Here is an 18,478-nt window from a genome sequence, read left to right as displayed (position 1 = left end):
GAATCTATGAACAAAATAATTGATTTACAAATTGTTTTTGAAACATTGATGTTTTATAATTCATAATTTTTATTATTTACATGAAACTTAATGTTAAACAATAAATAAATATGTATACTTTATTATTAATAAACGTATACGTATATATATACATGTGTTATAAAAATAAGATTTTAAAATGTATTAATTCCTGTTCATGCAACCATTTTATTGGTCTGTTTTGTAATCTCTTAGCCAGTCAAAAATATGTTTCCTAGTAAACATAATACAAAATATAACGAATTGTATATAAACAATGTTGTTATCATCACAATCAAGCTTTAACCTCATACCCTATGATAAAGTGATATTATTTAATTCAAATCGTGATAGGAAAATACGATAGGGTAAGTACGTTAATTTTATATTACAAACAATAAAATTTAAGAATATTTCATAAGAAAATGAGTATAAGAGCTTCAGAATATTAGAGCTTAACTATCGCGAATTGTGAGTATAAAAGAAAATTGTAATATATAATAAGAAAAAAGATAAGAAAATAAAATGTAATAATAATAATATATATATAAGGGAAAACATTTTGATTTTTTAAATTCTTTATTAAAATCACTAAATATTCCTATATTATTTATGTCTTTAAAATGATTTATAGAATCCCTTTTAATTTCATCTAATTTTATAGTTACTGCTATATATAAGAAATAAATGTGTGTGTCTTCGAATGTTATGCATATTAATTCAAATTTCAAGCCTTCATAGATTGGAAAAATTTGTATCTTTGACTTTAAATGAAATATAATAAAGATTTTAGGTCCAATACCTTGCGTTTCACTCATTTATAGTCATTGATGTAATTTCTTCAAAACAACTAAATTTATACATTTTATTACTATTCATGTATGTTTCATTAAATAGTAATATGTCACCATTTATAAAAAATAGCTACTATTAACTCATCAATATAATAATAAGTACAATAAAAGACTAATAAAGTAATCCTAAATAACAAATAGTTCTTGCAATGTAAAAGTAGTACAGAACAGGGAGACAGTAAGTTCATAATTTGTTACAAAATTAAATTTCACATTTCCATTTTTATTTGTATTTTAAATCATGCAGCTTACTTGCTTAGTGATTTACAAATTATACTTTATTTATATACTTAATACAAATATCCTTTTATTTGCTTTAGATTATAACCAACTTTATTTGTTACTAACATGTATATACAATAAATGTATAAAATTTTTAATAGCAGTGTACGTAGCAAATATGACTAAGATATAAAGAATTTCCTAATTAGTATACATTATAATTATAATAATTGCAGATCACAAAAACAATTTATGTATTATGGAATTTACAGGATCCACAAGCAATTACTTACATTCACTTTCTATTAACAACCATATTTTTTAACTTTCAGATTACTTTTACAATGAGTTTATATGCTGATATTCAAAAAGTAACACAAATACCTCAGACAGATGAAAATGTTGTATTTGTACGTCGAAAAGAATCTAATACAGTTAAACGAAATCCAAAATTAAAGAAGTTCAAACCTCCACAGAATGCAAATGTTAGTAATTATATTGTTCCAGTATATCCAAACTAAACACTATTTTTAAACACATTTTTATTGGTAAAATAATGTAATTAAATAGCTAAAAATAATAGTAATTAAAATTCTATTGCATTAAGAAAATCTACTGACCAATTATTAAACCGAACTGAACACAAAATGAAAAATATCTTATTTTTAATGTATTTTATAAATTATATTTAATTATGTTTAATTCTTAAATTATTTAAAATGTTACTCTTTACAGTTGTATGATTACGATTGTAACGATGGCCCACATGATGTGCTTCAAGAACGTAGCATACATGAAAATGAAATTGCATCCTCCATTATAGAAGTAAATATAATATATATATTAATTTAAAACTTATGATATATACATAGGAGATACAAATAGATTTTGTTTTGCAGGCTAATTGTGGTGTTAACTATTCAAATGAAAAACTTGAGGAACATTGGAAACTTAGACAAATGAAAGCTAGTTTAAAATCCAAAGATTGTACTTTTAAGGAGAATTTAAAGTCTGATACTTGTGATTATAAAAATTCAACTACGGAAACTTGTAATGGAATTTCCATGTTAGAAACTAGTGCTAAAGATAAAAACAATATTGAAAATGTAGAAAGTACTTTAAAAAAATGTGGTCTTAATAAAAATGCAGTGATAAAAGGGCTTTTAAAAAGTCATACAATATCAATAAACGATTTACATATACCAAACGATTGTACAAATATAAGACAAAACAACATTCAGGTCTGTATACAGAATCATTTCTAGTTATTTATATTTTTATCATAGATATAATCGATAATTTACAGTATTTTTATAGAATGAAAATGTTCCTTCATCAAGTAGTTTAAGTCAAGAAAACTGTATGAAATTAATTCCATTCCCAGAAGATCCAGAGGTATTAGTTCAATCTTTACAAGTTCATGGTCATATAGATGAAAATAAATATAAAAATATTGACTTTTCTGTAGCACACATAGGTAAAAAAAAAGCAATTACAGCACGACAATTTTTTATTAATATGAGTGATAGTGAATTTGATTTTGTAAAGCCACATAAAATGGACAAAAAATAATTTAAATAAGTAAAAACTAATATCTGTTACTTTTAAAAAATATCTTTTAACGAAAATAAATAGTTTAATTTTTTATTATATATAAATTTTATGTTCCGAATATTAAAAAAAATTAAGTTACGTTATATTTATTGCAATTTTTTTAATTTGATAGTATCATTATAATAATACAGCTTTCAAACAATGGATTATTTTACTTTTTCATATCTTAAAATGAAGATTTTTGTTAAGAGATGTAGATAAAAAATCGTATCTTTGTTCTAAATGATATAGTTTTTATATATATCTTTGCAATAGGTATATTGACTTCATATTTTTTCTACTTCTAAAAATGTATTTAAACACTGTAGAACTCGGTTTATATGTATGAACCTTTCAAGGGACAAGTTGATTCATATAACCGTCGTTCATGTACGGAGTAAATTAATGAGGAGTACTATATAAAATAACTTGTTCTCTGTTGGTTTTATCGAGAAACGTCTTAAGTGAATTATGTTGCATTTCAATGAACTTATTTCTTTCCTAATATTTTATATTTTTTGACATGTCAAGATGATCTCGAATTTTTTAAATGATAGCGTATATTTTCTACAACATTAATCGATCCTGCTGGACATTCTCTACAAAAAAATATTAACCTATTTATGCTGAATACCGTTAGTAGATATTATAACTTCAATTTGTCAAATTTAATGTATGAGAGACAAGAACAGAATCGAAACAGTCTTCTTATGTTTATGTATATTAAAATATACGAAGCCATTTAAAAGCTGTTTAAATAGTTTTTTAAATACCATTAAAAAAAAATAATCTCAGAATACAAAAAAACAGTGTTGTATCAATCTGATGAATACTTTTAAATTAAAACATAATTCGTTTAAAATGTTTTTCGATAAATAATAATAAATATAGGTAACGAGTTATTTTAGGTAGTTCTTATTGAATCACCCTATAACAGAGATTCACCTACATACATATTTCTTCCCACCACCTACAATTTTTCGTTCAGTTAATTGGAGTTCATACATAATACATAATAATGTTACAAATTTGTATCGACTGTGAAACATGAGAATGGGTCACATAACGCGTACTCCTACTGTTTACATCTTATTGTTAGACGTTCATATAAGTGGATTGACGCTCGGTGGTAACTAAATAATAAAATAAAATAATAGGAGTTCAGCTAAAGTTCAGTTAATTTTAAGCTCAGTTAACTATTATTAAAGTTAAGTATTATTAAAGTTAAAGAAATTTAGTTCATACAAATAGAGTCCATATAAACGGAGTTTCTTCTACTGTTAATATATATTATAATTATGCTAATAACTAAATAGACTTTACAAGATTCATCTTTTAATGAATTGATTAATAATAGCTATAAAATGCTATAAAGAATAAAAATAATTTGTATATTGTTTGTATAATATTTTTTTACTGATTAAAAGTGTAATAAATATTTTTTTGTACTAGTATAAATTATATACTTTAAATTTCCTTATGCAATTTAAAAACATATTTTTAAATTTAAAACATTATTAAGATATAGTTTTAATATATCAAAATAGACTATAAACAATGGTAATAACAATATAATATATATTATATAATATTACTAGTTTTAATAATTCTAAAATGCAATATCACAGGTAAAAAAATTAGAGTATTGTAGAATAATTGTATAAAAATTAATTATTTGCGTTTGAGATAGGACTGATTGAACTAAATTTGTAAAAAAACAGTTTTCCTTCTAATAATGTTTAATTTTTTTTTAAATAAATTTGTGGAAAATGAACATTCTATATGTTCTACAATGCAAATAATTTTAAGAGATATGTTTTATATACCATTATAAATTAAAAGCAAATAGATTAAAAGAGAAGTGTTAATAATACTATATATAAAGTGCAATATATTATACAGCGTGCAACACTTGAACAATAACTCCTAAATATCTCTGTTTTATTTATAGTTTTACGAAAAAAGATTCTTATGGTAGAAAAACAAACTTTTTTTCGAAGTTTTTTTTATGAAATTTCAAGACTATTAGCATTTTTTAAAATCTTTTTTATTAATGCAAATTTGCATATATGTTTATATATGCATTTTTATTTCTTTTTATTTTGCATACAGCCATTACGTTACTTACATTCAGGGGGCACATTGATTGTTTCTATACATTGATGCATCTTCCACAGAGTAGAGAAAAGTTTTAATGTTATAAATATTTCTCAAAATTGGCAATGAGTTATTTTAATATGAAACCAAGTTTACAAAAGTAAAAATTAATCAGTTTAGCTTCTGAAAGGTCTCATTTATATATACTTAGGATTATGAAATAAAATCAACCATATTTTGTAATAAATAAAACAATTTAATGGAAGTAACACAAATCCTTATTACTGTAACTTTTATATACATTAATGACTTCATAATTTGTAAAAGTACAAAAAAAAAATATAAATAAGAATTAGGGATACAGACATTTTTGAAATAATATTTTTAAATATCTTTTTAATGCTCAATTTAAAAATAATAAATTATTTACAAAACATTGCATAATATACACATTTACTTGAACAGAAGTAGCAATCAAATGGTAGTAGAGTAGATTCTGTTGACTTTATAATATTTGTTGCTATATTGCAATCAAAACTCACAAATTTTCTTAGATAATAATGAAAACATGGATTTCCACAGAGACAATACTTTGCCTCATCTAAATACTTTACCAATGTAAATGGAATTATGCTTGCATCATATGAACATCTATATAAAAAAAATATGTTTTTTAAAACATTTCTGCTATTAATATATCTACATCATCATAATTCAAACATAAATTAAGATAGATATACATGTTCATTTCATTTTTTGTTACTAATTATTAAACCAAAAATAAAATAGCTATTTAAATTACATATCGTACAAACCTTGTTTTCAGAAATGACGTAGCTGCACATTCAGTTAAACTTGGCACATTTATTTTAGACTTAGAATATAATGCATAATGTACAGAAGAAAAGTCATTGTTTGATACGTCTACTGTAATCAAATGTAAATTCCTTATACTTCCAGGTAAGTAACGTAATTTGTTTTTTGATAGATCTAAATATTTTAAATTATGTAAATTTCCAAGACTCTGTGGTAAGAATGATAACATATTCTGACTAGCCTTCAAATTAACAAGACTCTCAAGTTTTCCAATTTGTTGTGGTAATTTGTATAACTGAATTAAAAAATATATTAAATAATGAAATATAAGTAAAACTTATAATAAATATTTTTATAAGATATGAAATGGACATACCAAATTATTACTTATATCCAATAATTTTAAGTTAGATCTTATAGCAACTTGATTTAACCATACCCATTTGAAAGCCCTATCAAGCCGGTTTTGTGATAAAATAAGTTCTTGTAAATGCTGTAAAGTGCCAAGTTCGTTTGGTAAAGATGAAATTTGATTGTTAGATAAATTTAAAATTCTTAAGCTTTGGAGTCTTAAAATTTGCCTATCGAATGATTTTCTATTTAATCCTACTAAATATAATTCTTCAGTTGTTCTTGGAAAACCTTCTAAAGTTGGATATTCAGAAGATTTATTAATCACTACTTTAGTCTTTGGTGCAGAACTCATACATTTTGGGTTCAAATTTGAAATATCAAGAACTGATGGATCAACCTTTTTAATTATTGCAAGTTTTAAAATGTGAATAAAACTTTTGAGTTGAATTTTATCAGATTGAATAATTAAATCATGAGGTGGTTCTATAAAGCTAATTGTGGCTTTTCCTTCATTAATAAATTTTGTATATATTTTGTCTACATTATTATTAATCTGAAAGAAAATGAAATATAAAATTTTTCAATTTTTTCTTAAAAAATATATATATATTTTCTTAAATAATTTACACATATTCAGATAAATTATTATAATTTATGAAATGTATTGATATAGACATTTTACCTTGTATTTAGTACCATGCTTATTTTGTAATGTTTGCAAAAGCAGATATATGTCCATATTTTTTACTGTTTGTCTCCCAATTGCTATTATGGAACGTAATGACTTTCTTCTTATTACATTTGTTGTAAATAATCTATTGTTTACTTTTATGTTACAATGAAGTTTCATGTTAAACAGATGACTGTTAAGCAAAATACAAAAATTATCTTATTATTTCAGTAAATATTTAATATTAATAATATTTCAAAATTATCATATATTTTTTAATATTAATAATTTAAATATTTTAATTAATTTAATACGTACTTGTTTAACTAGATATTTGCAATTATACACCGTGACAATATGTTTTTTAATAGCTCACAATAAAACATAAACAAATCGTTCTTCGCGCGTAGAATAAGAAACAACTGAATACATGTAAGTACTAGGCACTAACAAAAACTATTTAACCTATAAATTTTCATATGTCAGCTGTTGTACATATAAATTTCAGTATTTTCAGAAACATAAATAATAAAACTATTCATTAGTACACTCACTTTTAATTTAAATAAATGTAGGAGTTATTTATAAATTAAAATATCTTGTAGTTGACTAAGAAAAACAGATTTTAACAATAGCACCTGAAGGCGGGAAAATAAACGGACGAAAACCGTTAACGATTTTGAAAAGTATAACGAATACAAGAATTGTATTTATTACGTTGAATAGATTAATATTATATATGTAAATATACAATTAATTATATATATAGATATAAGTATATTTTATATAATACAGATTGTTAATTTTACTTTAAATTGAGATTGACTAATTTATATATTAAAATGTATTTGTATATTTATTAATGTACTGTAAAGACTTTAGTAACAGAGAAGTTTATTCACGTAAATTTCTGGTGTGTATTAATTCAGGTATTCAGTAGTACGTATTCATATATTCTTTTTTTATAAAATATTTATAAATTTGTGCATATACAAATGTAATTTATTGCAATTAAAAATAAATATACATATTACATATTTTATTTTTTATAAAAATACATAAGTAATTATCTAATGCCAAGTAATAATATTATGTAAGTATTATACGTATACATATATACTTCAACTTCAGATTTGTTTTATTAATTCTTTTCAAATATATTCACTGTACAAAGGAATACATACATGATAAAAAATATGTAATAATGATTTCCTTCTATATCATCTATGTGCCAAATTTTGAAGGTCACTGTGAGTTGTTAGATAGAACATTATATTTTTTTATAGAAATTAAAACAATATTTATTGATATTTAAAAAATTTATTGATATATACACCATGATAATATTGTCATAAATGATATTTAAATTGTATACTTTTTATAGCTATTTGGTATGATTACACATTATGCATAGGAAGGTCGATATTTATTATAAAAACGATTTTCTACTAGCTAGCTTGGTTACAGTCAACATTACTTTCATGTACATTTCTTTTATTAGATATAATATTATGGAACATTTTTATATGTAAACGTAGTTTATTGTTTATTGTAAATTTCTATTTCACTTTCCTCTCTTTCCTTTAATTTTTCATTTATCTGTTTCCCTCATTTTCTCAGTTCTTCTATACCTACCTGGTTATATTTACATTTATTGATACATCTTATTCTTTCCTTTTCGTATTTAGTTCTCATCTAATTTTTAATCTTTTCCTCTATGCACTTCTTCAACAATGGCTTCATTGAATTTCTTTCTGCCTTTTCTTTAAATCTGGCTTATCTATTAACTGATTTAATCTTGAATCTATTTCTCAATGTTTTTTTTCTTACAATGTAATTAGGTATCCATTTATTCAATTTTAAGAATTTACTATTTACATATAATATGACTGAATCATTGCAATAACTTTAAAAACCAAGTATTTCATTGTTATTTATAGCATAAATACCTAGTTAATCCTTTTTTATTAAATATGTGATTTTTTTTTTATTTCAACAGAAAAGTGGAAAATATTCTGTTCAAAAAATTTAAAATGATCTTTGAAGCTTGATACACAAATAATATAGAAGAAAGTAATCATTGCAACATTTTTAACATCAAATTATGTGATTTTATATATTTCGTTATATAGAGAAAGAATATTTATGAATAACTTAAGACTGTCAATTTAAAACACTTAATATTAATAATATTATCATAAGGCAGGAAATGAAATAGTGAAAGGTCATAGTGATAGGTCACCAAATTTTTTATATTGTGTTACAATGAAGTCTGTTGCATCCAAATCTAATTATCAACCATCTATAGTTGACATGTTTTATAAACAACTTGCTATGGGAAAACAAATAAGTTCTGATGCAAATAACGATAGAGAATTACAGAATTCACAAAGCATTAAAACAGAAAATAACATATCTTTGAAAAGTGAGCAAGATAAAGAAAACCATTATCCAGGAACAAATGAGGACTATTCTGATAAACATGTTGAAAAAAAAGTCAAGTTTAAAGATACTACAATTTTACCAACATCTAAAATTAAAAGTACAAATACATTTCATAGTAAATGTGAATATTGTCGTCAGAAATTAAATGATGATATCAAAATTTATCAGGGTCATCCAAATGGTGCTATAGATGAAGATATTGCTTTAACTGATCCAAAGTTATGTTTATTTAATGGTAATGAATCTTTTATACATGAAAGCGATCAACGCCCTCAAAATAAATTGACTTATTTCAGGTAATATTTTTCTGTTTTTTATAAACATGTATATTTTATAAAAAAATGATAAAACTATCAAAATTTTAGTGTTTATGATAAAAATGGCCACTTGTGTGCTTTTGACACTGGACTTATAGAAAAGAATGTAATGTTATACTTTTCTGGATATATAAAAGCTATTTATGAAGAAGATGCATCACCAGAGAATGGAGTGCCAGCAAAAGATATGGGTCCTATAAATGAGTGGTATGTATCTGGTTTCGATGGAGGAGAACTAGCTCTTATAGGTTTTAACACAGCATTTTGTGAATATATTCTAATGGATCCATCTGAAGAATATGCCCCTTTTATGGATGTTGTCAGAGAAAAAATATATATGAGTAAATTGATTATCGAGTTTCTTTTAGATGAAATTAATCCCAGTTATGAGGATCTGCTCAATAAGCTTCAAGTAATTTAAATTTATTATTAAACAAGTCATAAATAGTATAATTAATATAATACAATACTAAACTTATATCATTTTCACAGACAATAGTACCACCTAAAGGTATTACAAAATTTACTGAAGATTCTCTACTAAGACATGCACAATTTATATGTGATCAAGTATTATCATTTGATGATTCTGCTTCAGCAGAAGATACTCTTCTTATTACAAGTCCTTGCATGCGAGCATTAGCAAACCTTGCAGGTGTTACATTAGGAAAAAGAGTAAGCCAAAGTCAAATGCGACTTAGAGAACAAAAAGTTAGGAAACCTGCTTGGACTAAAGCAACTACTACACAATTAGTTAACAATATGTTTGAAAATATATTTGCAGATCAGTTAACTAAACATAATGATACGATAACAATGGTAAACTTTCAATTTTCTAAATTAATATGTATATTAATATAACAAATAATTATTAATTGTACACAAATTGTAAATTGTAAACAATTAATTGTATATATAAAGTCTCTTTATAAAGTACATATACGTTTTAAATGATAAATACAAATAAACTTTATATAAACTTCAGGTTTGTTTCTTTTTTATACCATTAGGGACCTAAACGACAAAGATGTGAAGTATGTGAACATTGTCAACAACCTGATTGTGGTCTTTGTAATGCTTGTAAAGATATGATAAAATTTGGGGGAACAGGAAGAGGCAAACAGGCTTGCATTAAAAGAAGATGTCCCAATATGGCTATTCAAGTAAAACAACTATTTAAGTAATTGTGGTAATCACAATCTAATATAATAAACATTTTGTATCTTTATTCAGGAAGCAGATGACTCTGATCCAGAAAATGAAGATCAATATGATACTTTAAGAATTGAAGTAGAAGAATGCAGAAGAAAAGTTTTTAAAGAACTTAAAAAAGATATTGTATGGATAGGAGATCAAATAGCCAGTAATAATCTGAAAACCTTTTACAGATCCGTTATAGTAGGTGATGAAAAAATAGAAATAAATGATTATGTACTTGTTGAACCAAGAAATCCAGCAATTCCATCACATGTTGCCAAAGTTATTTACATGTGGGAAAATAAAAATGGTATAAAACAATTTCATGCAAATTGGTTGCATAGAGGAAATGATACTATTCTTGGGGAAACATCAGATCCTATAGAATTGTTTTTGAGTGATGATTGTGATGATGTACCATTTAAATCTGTTATATCTAAATGTACTGTTATTTTTAAAAATGTACCGAAAAATTGGGCCGAATTAGGTAGTATATTTAACATTCATTGATCAAGTTTTTAATATAAATATCAAAACAAAAAATGTTTTTGACTCTATAATCATAGGTAATATGGATTTAAATTCTGAAAATGAAATAAAAGACTTAGATGGTAAAACATTCTTCTATCAGAAACGTTATACACCTGCAACAGCCAGATTTGAAGACCCATTACCAGATCCAAAATGTCTTCCTAAAGAAAATATATATCGATTTTGTCCTACTTGTGCGCATTTACGGGAAGTGGAACAATTCAATATGCCAAAGGTATGTAAAATTAATACTGTTCATTTTACTTGTGTTATACAGGATGACAAGGAAATAAGTGATCAAACTTTGGTACCGTATTCTATTGTTTCTAAGGATGAAAAAAAGGTCATACGTTCGGAAACTCTTTCTTTTCAAGATATAGACACTTCTTGCTTAGATCAAAAATATAGTAAGATAATACCATTATACAAACTAGTCAAATTATAATTTAAACATGAAAAAAGTAAACTGTATGAAAGTATCATTTTGTGAGTGTTATTTTTCAGCAAATAAGCTAATCAATATAAACAAATTAAAGACAAATTCACGTTTAGTTTAGTTTATGTCAATTGCATTTAGTTTATGTCAGTATGAAAAGAGCAATATAGGGTATTGAGAAAAACACATTTTTTCACAAAATTAGAATTATTTAAATATTGAGACAATTTATATATGAGGCACTTGAAATCAAAGGGATGCAAGTAACATTTTTCTAATATTGAGGAAATCAAGTTTGAAATTCAAATGTATTAAAAAAATACCATGTAATATCTCTATGAAAACTAAATTATATTTAATGCTTAACATATATATAGTAAGGAACATATACACAAATTTCTACTGAATTTCATCTTTTAGTTTATGAATTATTAAATATTTGAATTATGAGAACTTATTTCAATATTATTTGCTTAGCAGTAAATTTTTCTGACCTTAAATGATACTTTTATTCAATTAGTTGATTTAAATTATTTACAACATTATATTTAACGATTTAACTAGTCATTTTCATTCTTAATTCAAAAGCTTCAAAAATATCATCTGCATTCCTTTGATCCTAAGTGCATATGATATTCTCATATGATATTAGAAATTTATAATGAAATAAGTATAATACAATATATCAGATTTTTTTTTTTTATTGTTACATTATGTTATACAAGATGATAAAAGGTAAATTTACAATTTGTTTAACATAAACTTTATTTTCAATAACATTTATAATATTCATACTTTTTATATTTTAAGGTATATGAACGAATAGAAGAGAAGAGTACTAAGGAAGTTATTTATGGTTTAGTAAAATATAAAGGAGAAGACTATAGAGTTGGAACAACAGTATTTTTACAACCTAAAGCTTTTAATTTCAAATATAAAATTATACATCAAGACATTCAAAAACTAAAACAGGAGAATGTCGATGAAGATATGTACCCCGAATTTTACAGAAAATCTTCTGATCATGTGAAAGGTTCAAATTTTGATACCCCTGATCCTTTTTGTATAGGGTATATAAATGAAATATATGTTAGTACAAATGATATGTTAGTTGCACCATCTGACATTAAGATTAAGGTGAATAAGCTATATAGACCAGAAAATACACACAAAAATGTTACATTAATGGAACAAGCAGATTTAAATATGGTTTATTGGAGTGATGAAGGTACATTACAAAAATTTTATATTCTTATAAAAATCACATAGATATAAATTTTTGTGTATATATACATAATATTTTGTAAAATAAATGATTTTTCAGTTTGTAACATCAAATTTATCGAGGTTGTTGGAAAATGCTATCTTGCTTACTCTGAAAATTTAAATCAAACTGTTGATGAATGGACTGCTGAAGGACCGAATCGATTTTATTTTAATGAAGCTTATAATGCACAAGAGAAAACATTTAATGAACCACCATATCACGCTATTAGCATTGGTAAAAGTGGTAAAAGTAAAGGTAACCTAAAGTTTAAAGGGAAGAAAACAAAAGAGAGTGAAAAAAGAGCATTTGTTAGTAGACCTATTGAATATAATAAAATATCAAAAAAATTGAGAACATTGGATGTATTTGCTGGGTGTGGTGGTATGTAGTTTACTGCAAAATTCTTGCAAAATTCTACAATTTATTATATATTAATTGTTATTATATAATTTTAACATAGTAAATTGAAAAAATGAATAATTTGAACTAATTTATTTTAAAGGGTTATCTGAAGGTTTACATCAAGCTGGAATAGCTGAAAATCTTTGGGCTATAGAAAAAGAAGAAGCAGCTGCTAATGCATACCGATTAAACAACCCTAATACAACAGTATTTACAGATGATTGTAATATATTATTAAAAAAGGTTATGGATGTAAGTAGTATTGTACAATTATACAAGTTGTAATTTGTGCATTAATTATATATTATGATTTATAATTGTCATATTATATCTTTGTTTACTGTACATATAATGTAATATAATAATTATAATTTTTAAACATTTCATTTTTAGGGCGAAACAACAAATGAGATTGGTCAAAAACTTCCTCAGAAAGGACAAGTAGAATTATTGTGTGGTGGTCCACCATGTCAAGGTTTTAGCGGCATGAATCGTTTTAATTCACGCCAGTATTCTTTGTTCAAAAACTCTCTGGTTGTTTCGTATCTATCATATTGTGATTACTACAGGCCCAATTTTTTTATTATGGAAAATGTTCGAAATTTTGTATCTTTTAAAAGAAGCATGGTTCTAAAATTAACATTAAGATGTCTAGTTCGTATGGGTTACCAATGTACTTTTGGTATCCTTCAAGCTGGAAGTTATGGAGTCCCTCAGACAAGACGAAGGTTGTTGCAATTTTAAGTATAACTCATAATAGTTTAAAGTTGCTAATTTTTTGAATTTTATTTTATTATATTACATAGAATAATAATCCTAGCTGCTGCACCTGGACAAATACTTCCACAATATCCAGAACCAACACATGTTTTTAGTAAACACGCTTGTCAATTAAGTGTATTAGTTGATAATAAAAAGGTAAACAATATTTAGTACTATTAGACAATAGATAAGTGACATTTACAATTTAAGCTATATTACTATAAATACTAAATAACATTTCAGTATAGCACAAATTGCAGTTGGACAGAATCAGCACCATTTAGAACAATCAGTGTAAGGGATGCACTGTTTGATTTACCAGAAATTAAAAATGGTTGGAATAAAGAAGAGATGTCATATACAAACGATGCAATATCACATTTTCAAAGAAGAGTAATAATCAAATAAAAATATTTTAAGAGAATAAAACAGTTACTCTTTGCAGACAACAAATTCATAATACATTTTAAATTTATACCTTTTCAGATTAGAGGAAAACAATATCAACCATTATTAAGAGATCACATATGTAAAGAAATGGCACCTCTTGTAGAAACTAGAATAGCTCATATTCCAGTCGCTAGTGGTTCTGATTGGCGTGATTTACCAAATATTACTGTAAGATTAAGTGATGGTACTTATTCCAAAAAATTGTAAGTAAAGTATAGTTTATCAAACTTTATCTTATGTTTAAAAATATTGTATACATTAAATTTTTTATTTAAGAGAATATACTCATGATGATAAAAAGGTTGGAAAGAGTTCTACAGGAGCATATCGTGGAGTATGTAGTTGTTGTATGGGAAAGCAGTGTGATCCTACAGATAAACAATTTAATACTTTAATTCCATGGTGCTTACCACATACAGGAAATCGTCATAATCATTGGGCAGGTTTATATGGTAGATTAGAATGGAATGGATTTTTTAGTACGACTATTACAAATCCTGAACCTATGGGAAAACAGGTATGCAAAACTATTATCTTAAATTTAATTATCAAGTAATTAAAAACATTTAACATATATGTATACTTTATATTTATATACATTTAATTATTATTATTAAAAATATACAGTATTTCTAACACCAGACGAGCTGGATTATATTTTCATTCCAAATAATGTTAGAAAAGTCATAGAGGAAAATTTTATACTATTTAACGAGGTCTATCATCCTGTGGAGCAATTTTTTATATAAGATCATCTGCACATTTGAAAAAAATGTTCTTTTACAGTCTTTTCCTAATTTTGCTTGGGGTAAAGATGCATTCATAAAGCTCCTTACTCAGTTACTAAAATTATTTTGTTAATACAAAAAGCTATGCTTTTAACCCATTTGCATCATGGCCCTACTTAAGGTGCCATTTGAAGGCATCAGCGGCGTTCAACTGATGACTGGTCCCCATCACCGCGCGCGATCGGTCGTAGGTGCAGTAAATGACATCCGAATTCTTCATGGAATTCATCGAAAATTTACTGTTCAAAACGATTGGTAGATAATGTTACCTCGCAAACACAGCATCTTACATTCTTTACAACAAAGGAAAAAAATAAAAATTATTTATTTAAAAAAAAATTATTTAGATTAAAATGGAAATTAGATCATATTATTTCTCATGGAATTCTTTAAAATGGTCAATACATAATGGTACATCGCAAATATGGCATTTGAAGACCGTTTCTCTTCGAGTATGTTTAGATAAGCATGCAACACATCGCTTTGACGTTCTGCTTCCCTTTGCTAGAATTGGAGGTATCCGAATAGGAAAATGTCTACCAGTATATCGCGTTATCGAATCGGTAGATGCCTCACTTTTATATTTGGTAAATATTCGCCAATAATTTCTTCGGCTAATTGTTGTTTAACAATATGAAAAGCTCGATCCTTTTTATGATTTTTAAAAATTACATAACTGTTTAGTAACATCATGTCTATGAGGTAAAAAAATATTTTCTTATAGACTTCTTTACATCTTCGCATAGTATGAAATGTACTTAATATTTGATCGTCAACATCAACTCCACCCATATTCTGATAATAATCAATTACTACTGTTGGTTTTACACATTTTTGTCCGGTATATCGGTCTGTTTTCTCCGTTTCAGCAAATTCTAAACTATGCATAGTTGTTAATAAAATGACATCTTTTTTATCCTTCCATTTTATCGCCGCCATATCTCTTGTAGAATATACTACAGCTTCTCCCCTTTGTAATTGGTGTACTTTTAGTTCTCAAGGCATTTGTTTCCTATTAATTCTCGCAGTTCCACATACGTTTGTTTTCATGTCATGTAATTTTCGATACAATTTCGGTGAACTGTACCAATTATCAATAAATAAACAATATCCTTTGTGCAATCGAAATGTTTTTACGTGGTACATACATACTAATGAAAGTTTTTTTTATTATTTGAATAACTTCTCGGATTTTTGTGAGTGCATCATTAGAATTATTATTACTGGAAAAATGTAGATTTTTAGCAATAGAAACAAATCGCTTACAGCCCATAATATTCTTAAAATATGGTGTTTCTATGCTTTGATCTACAGTCCAATAACTCTGAATATTTGGTTTAGAAACTAAACTCATTAAAATGTTTAAAGCAATAAATACTTTTAGTTCATCTTCTGAAAGAGGCATAAAATTTGCATCGGTTTTTCCATGTTTATTTGTTTCTGTAACTAGCTTTGTAACTAATTCTTCGTTAAAAAATAATTCAAAAACTTCCCTTCTTAACAGGTTTTGCGTACTAACAGTTGCACCACCCACACTTGAAAAATCATGTATAATTGGTGTATGATTTTCAGCTTTCCACATGTAATCATCATTTCTAAAACTATCGCACTGATCAACTTCGCTGTTTTCACTTGATGAGATCCTACAGATACGTTTTCGAGTATGTCCTATTTCTATACTTTGATCCAAATCATCAAGATCGTCAAAATCCACTAGGGCAACTAAATTTTAGTTTACATTATAAAATTAGAATATTTTTTAAATTTGAATTTGTTAAATTTGATTAAGATTGACAGTACTTATTCATAGTGGCAGTTAAAAAGATTTTCACAACAAAAGTAAGACTTATTTAGAAAATAATGAACTGATATAGGCGAGCTGCTCACAAACGGGTCAAACGTGATCTCCCACATCTGAAGAATACTTAGCGACTGGAATAAAAAGCAGTCGCAGTCTCGTGGATTATTCCGCGCTTGGTGATAGAAGACAGTCGCAGCGCATTGATTAATCCGCGCTTGGATGCAAATGGGTTAAAATGTTTCAATATTTAATTTTATGTATCATATCTTTTTATATAATTCATATAATTAACTTATACTTGGTATAATATGAATCATAATTTTAATTAAAATCATATACAGTTAATGTAAATAATCGATTTAATCTTTAAGGGTCGTGTGTTACATCCAGTACAAACTCGAGTAGTAAGTGTACGCGAATGTGCTAGATCTCAAGGATTTCTTGATTCTTTTCGATTTTATGGCACTATACTTGATAAACATCGACAAATTGGAAATGCGGTTCCTCCACCACTTGGAGTAGCTATTGGTCATGAACTAAGAAAATGTTTGCGAGATGAAAGTGTGATAACTGAAACTGATACAGAGTTGCAATTAAAATCTCATTGAGTTAAATCTAAAACACATGATAAAAACGTAGAAGAAAACACATAATGAAACATGGAATATTAAAAAAATGAATTTAACTGTGACTTAACTGAAACATTTACAAGTTATTAGATATTCATATAATGTAAAAGTACTTCTAAATTACTATATCTAATTATTAATTTTAATTTCATATAAATATCAAATATAATTTATAAATATATTTATTCAATCTACTTATTTGTATCTTTTATATATGATTTTGAGAAGATGTATGATTTTTATCTTTGTATAATGTATTTTAAAGCTCAAATAAATATCCATAAATATATATAAATAATGCGTCTGTATTATGTATTTCAATATTGGTTGCCACAAATGCCAAACTAGAGGCAGATTTCATTGTAGTGGTACCGAGTATTTTGCAAATATCTTGAAAAATAAGATCGACCGTCGATTACATGTATAAGAAAAAGTTATTCAAAATATTGAGTTTACAACATATCCAAAAATTATTGAAATCGAAGAGTAGGTAACTTTTCTGCAACTTCATTTCCATCTTTTTAATTTTATTTTTTCTGATTAAAAAATTGAAAAACCCATACAATTTATTAATGTTATTTTTCTATTTAATAAGTCGTATATACATATGTTAGTGGATTTTGTAGACAAACTTTTAGTATTCATGATATTTTTGCGAACTTCTATTTTCTGTTTTGGTATATGTCATATGTGACATCTGCTCCTTTGTTTTGTAAACTGTAACATTTCCAGCCGATCGCGATGTACATATTTATGACAATTTTTGTATCTTTTTTGCAGCTTTCGACTGCGAGTAAAATTTTCATCGTCTGATATAATATAAGCCATA

The 18,478-nt window shown here is 25.7% G+C and overlaps 3 protein-coding genes across 12 annotated transcripts; 2 read left to right on the top strand and 1 right to left on the bottom strand.

Moving 5' to 3' along the window:
• The first annotated feature begins 172 nt into the window (after nt 1-172).
• On the top strand, nt 173-2,685 carry LOC117207250. Of its 6 annotated transcripts, XM_033447252.1 has the most exons (6): nt 177-386; nt 1,427-1,579; nt 1,830-1,919; nt 1,994-2,335; nt 2,412-2,489; nt 2,563-2,572. In XM_033447252.1, the coding sequence occupies exons 2-6, from the start codon at nt 1,439-1,441 to the stop codon at nt 2,569-2,571; spliced, it is 660 nt and encodes a 219-aa protein (XP_033303143.1). In that variant the 5' UTR covers nt 177-386; nt 1,427-1,438; the 3' UTR covers nt 2,572. The 6 variants fall into 6 exon arrangements, with proteins under 6 accessions (XP_033303145.1, XP_033303144.1, XP_033303143.1 ...); XM_033447249.1 differs by having other exon boundaries at nt 2,412-2,685; XM_033447251.1 differs by lacking the exon at nt 177-386 and adding an exon at nt 468-489 and having other exon boundaries at nt 2,412-2,685.
• Nucleotides 2,686-5,189: 2,504 nt separating this feature from the next.
• Nucleotides 5,190-7,321, bottom strand: LOC117207249 (leucine-rich repeat protein 1). 2 transcript variants are annotated; one of them, XM_033447247.1, is made up of 6 exons: nt 7,263-7,321; nt 6,943-7,089; nt 6,637-6,817; nt 5,977-6,507; nt 5,600-5,895; nt 5,190-5,435 (listed from the first exon to the last, which is right to left on the bottom strand). In XM_033447247.1, the coding sequence occupies exons 3-6, from the start codon at nt 6,802-6,804 to the stop codon at nt 5,207-5,209; spliced, it is 1,224 nt and encodes a 407-aa protein (XP_033303138.1). In that variant the 5' UTR covers nt 6,805-6,817; nt 6,943-7,089; nt 7,263-7,321; the 3' UTR covers nt 5,190-5,206. The 2 variants fall into 2 exon arrangements, with proteins under 2 accessions (XP_033303138.1, XP_033303137.1); XM_033447246.1 differs by having other exon boundaries at nt 7,179-7,265.
• On the top strand, nt 7,258-17,777 carry LOC117207247 (DNA (cytosine-5)-methyltransferase 1-like). Of its 4 annotated transcripts, none has more exons than XM_033447242.1 (16): nt 7,258-7,310; nt 8,862-9,365; nt 9,435-9,798; nt 9,879-10,205; nt 10,397-10,549; nt 10,620-11,070; nt 11,150-11,349; nt 12,361-12,778; nt 12,875-13,198; nt 13,320-13,471; nt 13,613-13,947; nt 14,026-14,137; nt 14,225-14,374; nt 14,468-14,634; nt 14,708-14,948; nt 17,392-17,777. In XM_033447242.1, exons 2-16 carry the CDS (start codon nt 8,890-8,892, stop codon nt 17,626-17,628), a joined length of 4,107 nt encoding a protein of 1,368 aa, XP_033303133.1. In that variant the 5' UTR covers nt 7,258-7,310; nt 8,862-8,889; the 3' UTR covers nt 17,629-17,777. The 4 variants fall into 4 exon arrangements, with proteins under 4 accessions (XP_033303133.1, XP_033303135.1, XP_033303134.1 ...); XM_033447244.1 differs by lacking the exon at nt 7,258-7,310 and adding an exon at nt 7,487-7,537; XM_033447243.1 differs by lacking the exon at nt 7,258-7,310 and adding an exon at nt 7,518-7,553.
• Nucleotides 17,778-18,478: the final 701 nt, after the last annotated feature.

The sequence above is a fragment of the Bombus bifarius genome, unplaced genomic scaffold (genome assembly GCF_011952205.1).
Source record: "Bombus bifarius isolate JDL3187 unplaced genomic scaffold, Bbif_JDL3187 scf7180000008026, whole genome shotgun sequence".
In the NCBI taxonomy this organism is placed as follows: domain Eukaryota; kingdom Metazoa; phylum Arthropoda; class Insecta; order Hymenoptera; family Apidae; genus Bombus; species Bombus bifarius.
This window is presented reverse-complemented; position numbering and strand designations above follow the sequence as displayed.

Bases quoted from the DNA above. Each gene is read 5' to 3' on its own strand.
- LOC117207250 (XM_033447249.1), top strand. From the start codon at position 1,439: ATGAGTTTATATGCTGATATTCAAAAAGTAACACAAATACCTCAGACA. The intron at 1,580-1,829 runs GTTAGTAATTAT...TACTCTTTACAG, and splicing joins AACCTCCACAGAATGCAAAT to TTGTATGATTACGATTGTAA. The intron at 1,920-1,993 runs GTAAATATAATA...TTTGTTTTGCAG, and splicing joins TTGCATCCTCCATTATAGAA to GCTAATTGTGGTGTTAACTA.
- LOC117207249 (XM_033447247.1), bottom strand. From the start codon at position 6,804: ATGAAACTTCATTGTAACATAAAAGTAAACAATAGATTATTTACAACA. The intron at 6,508-6,636 runs GTAAAATGTCTA...ATTTTCTTTCAG, and splicing joins AGCATGGTACTAAATACAAG to ATTAATAATAATGTAGACAA. The intron at 5,896-5,976 runs GTATGTCCATTT...TTTTTAATTCAG, and splicing joins TGGATATAAGTAATAATTTG to TTATACAAATTACCACAACA.
- LOC117207247 (XM_033447242.1), top strand. From the start codon at position 8,890: ATGAAGTCTGTTGCATCCAAATCTAATTATCAACCATCTATAGTTGAC. The intron at 13,948-14,025 runs GTTGTTGCAATT...TATATTACATAG, and splicing joins GTCCCTCAGACAAGACGAAG to AATAATAATCCTAGCTGCTG. The intron at 14,949-17,391 runs GTATGCAAAACT...TTAATCTTTAAG, and splicing joins CTGAACCTATGGGAAAACAG to GGTCGTGTGTTACATCCAGT.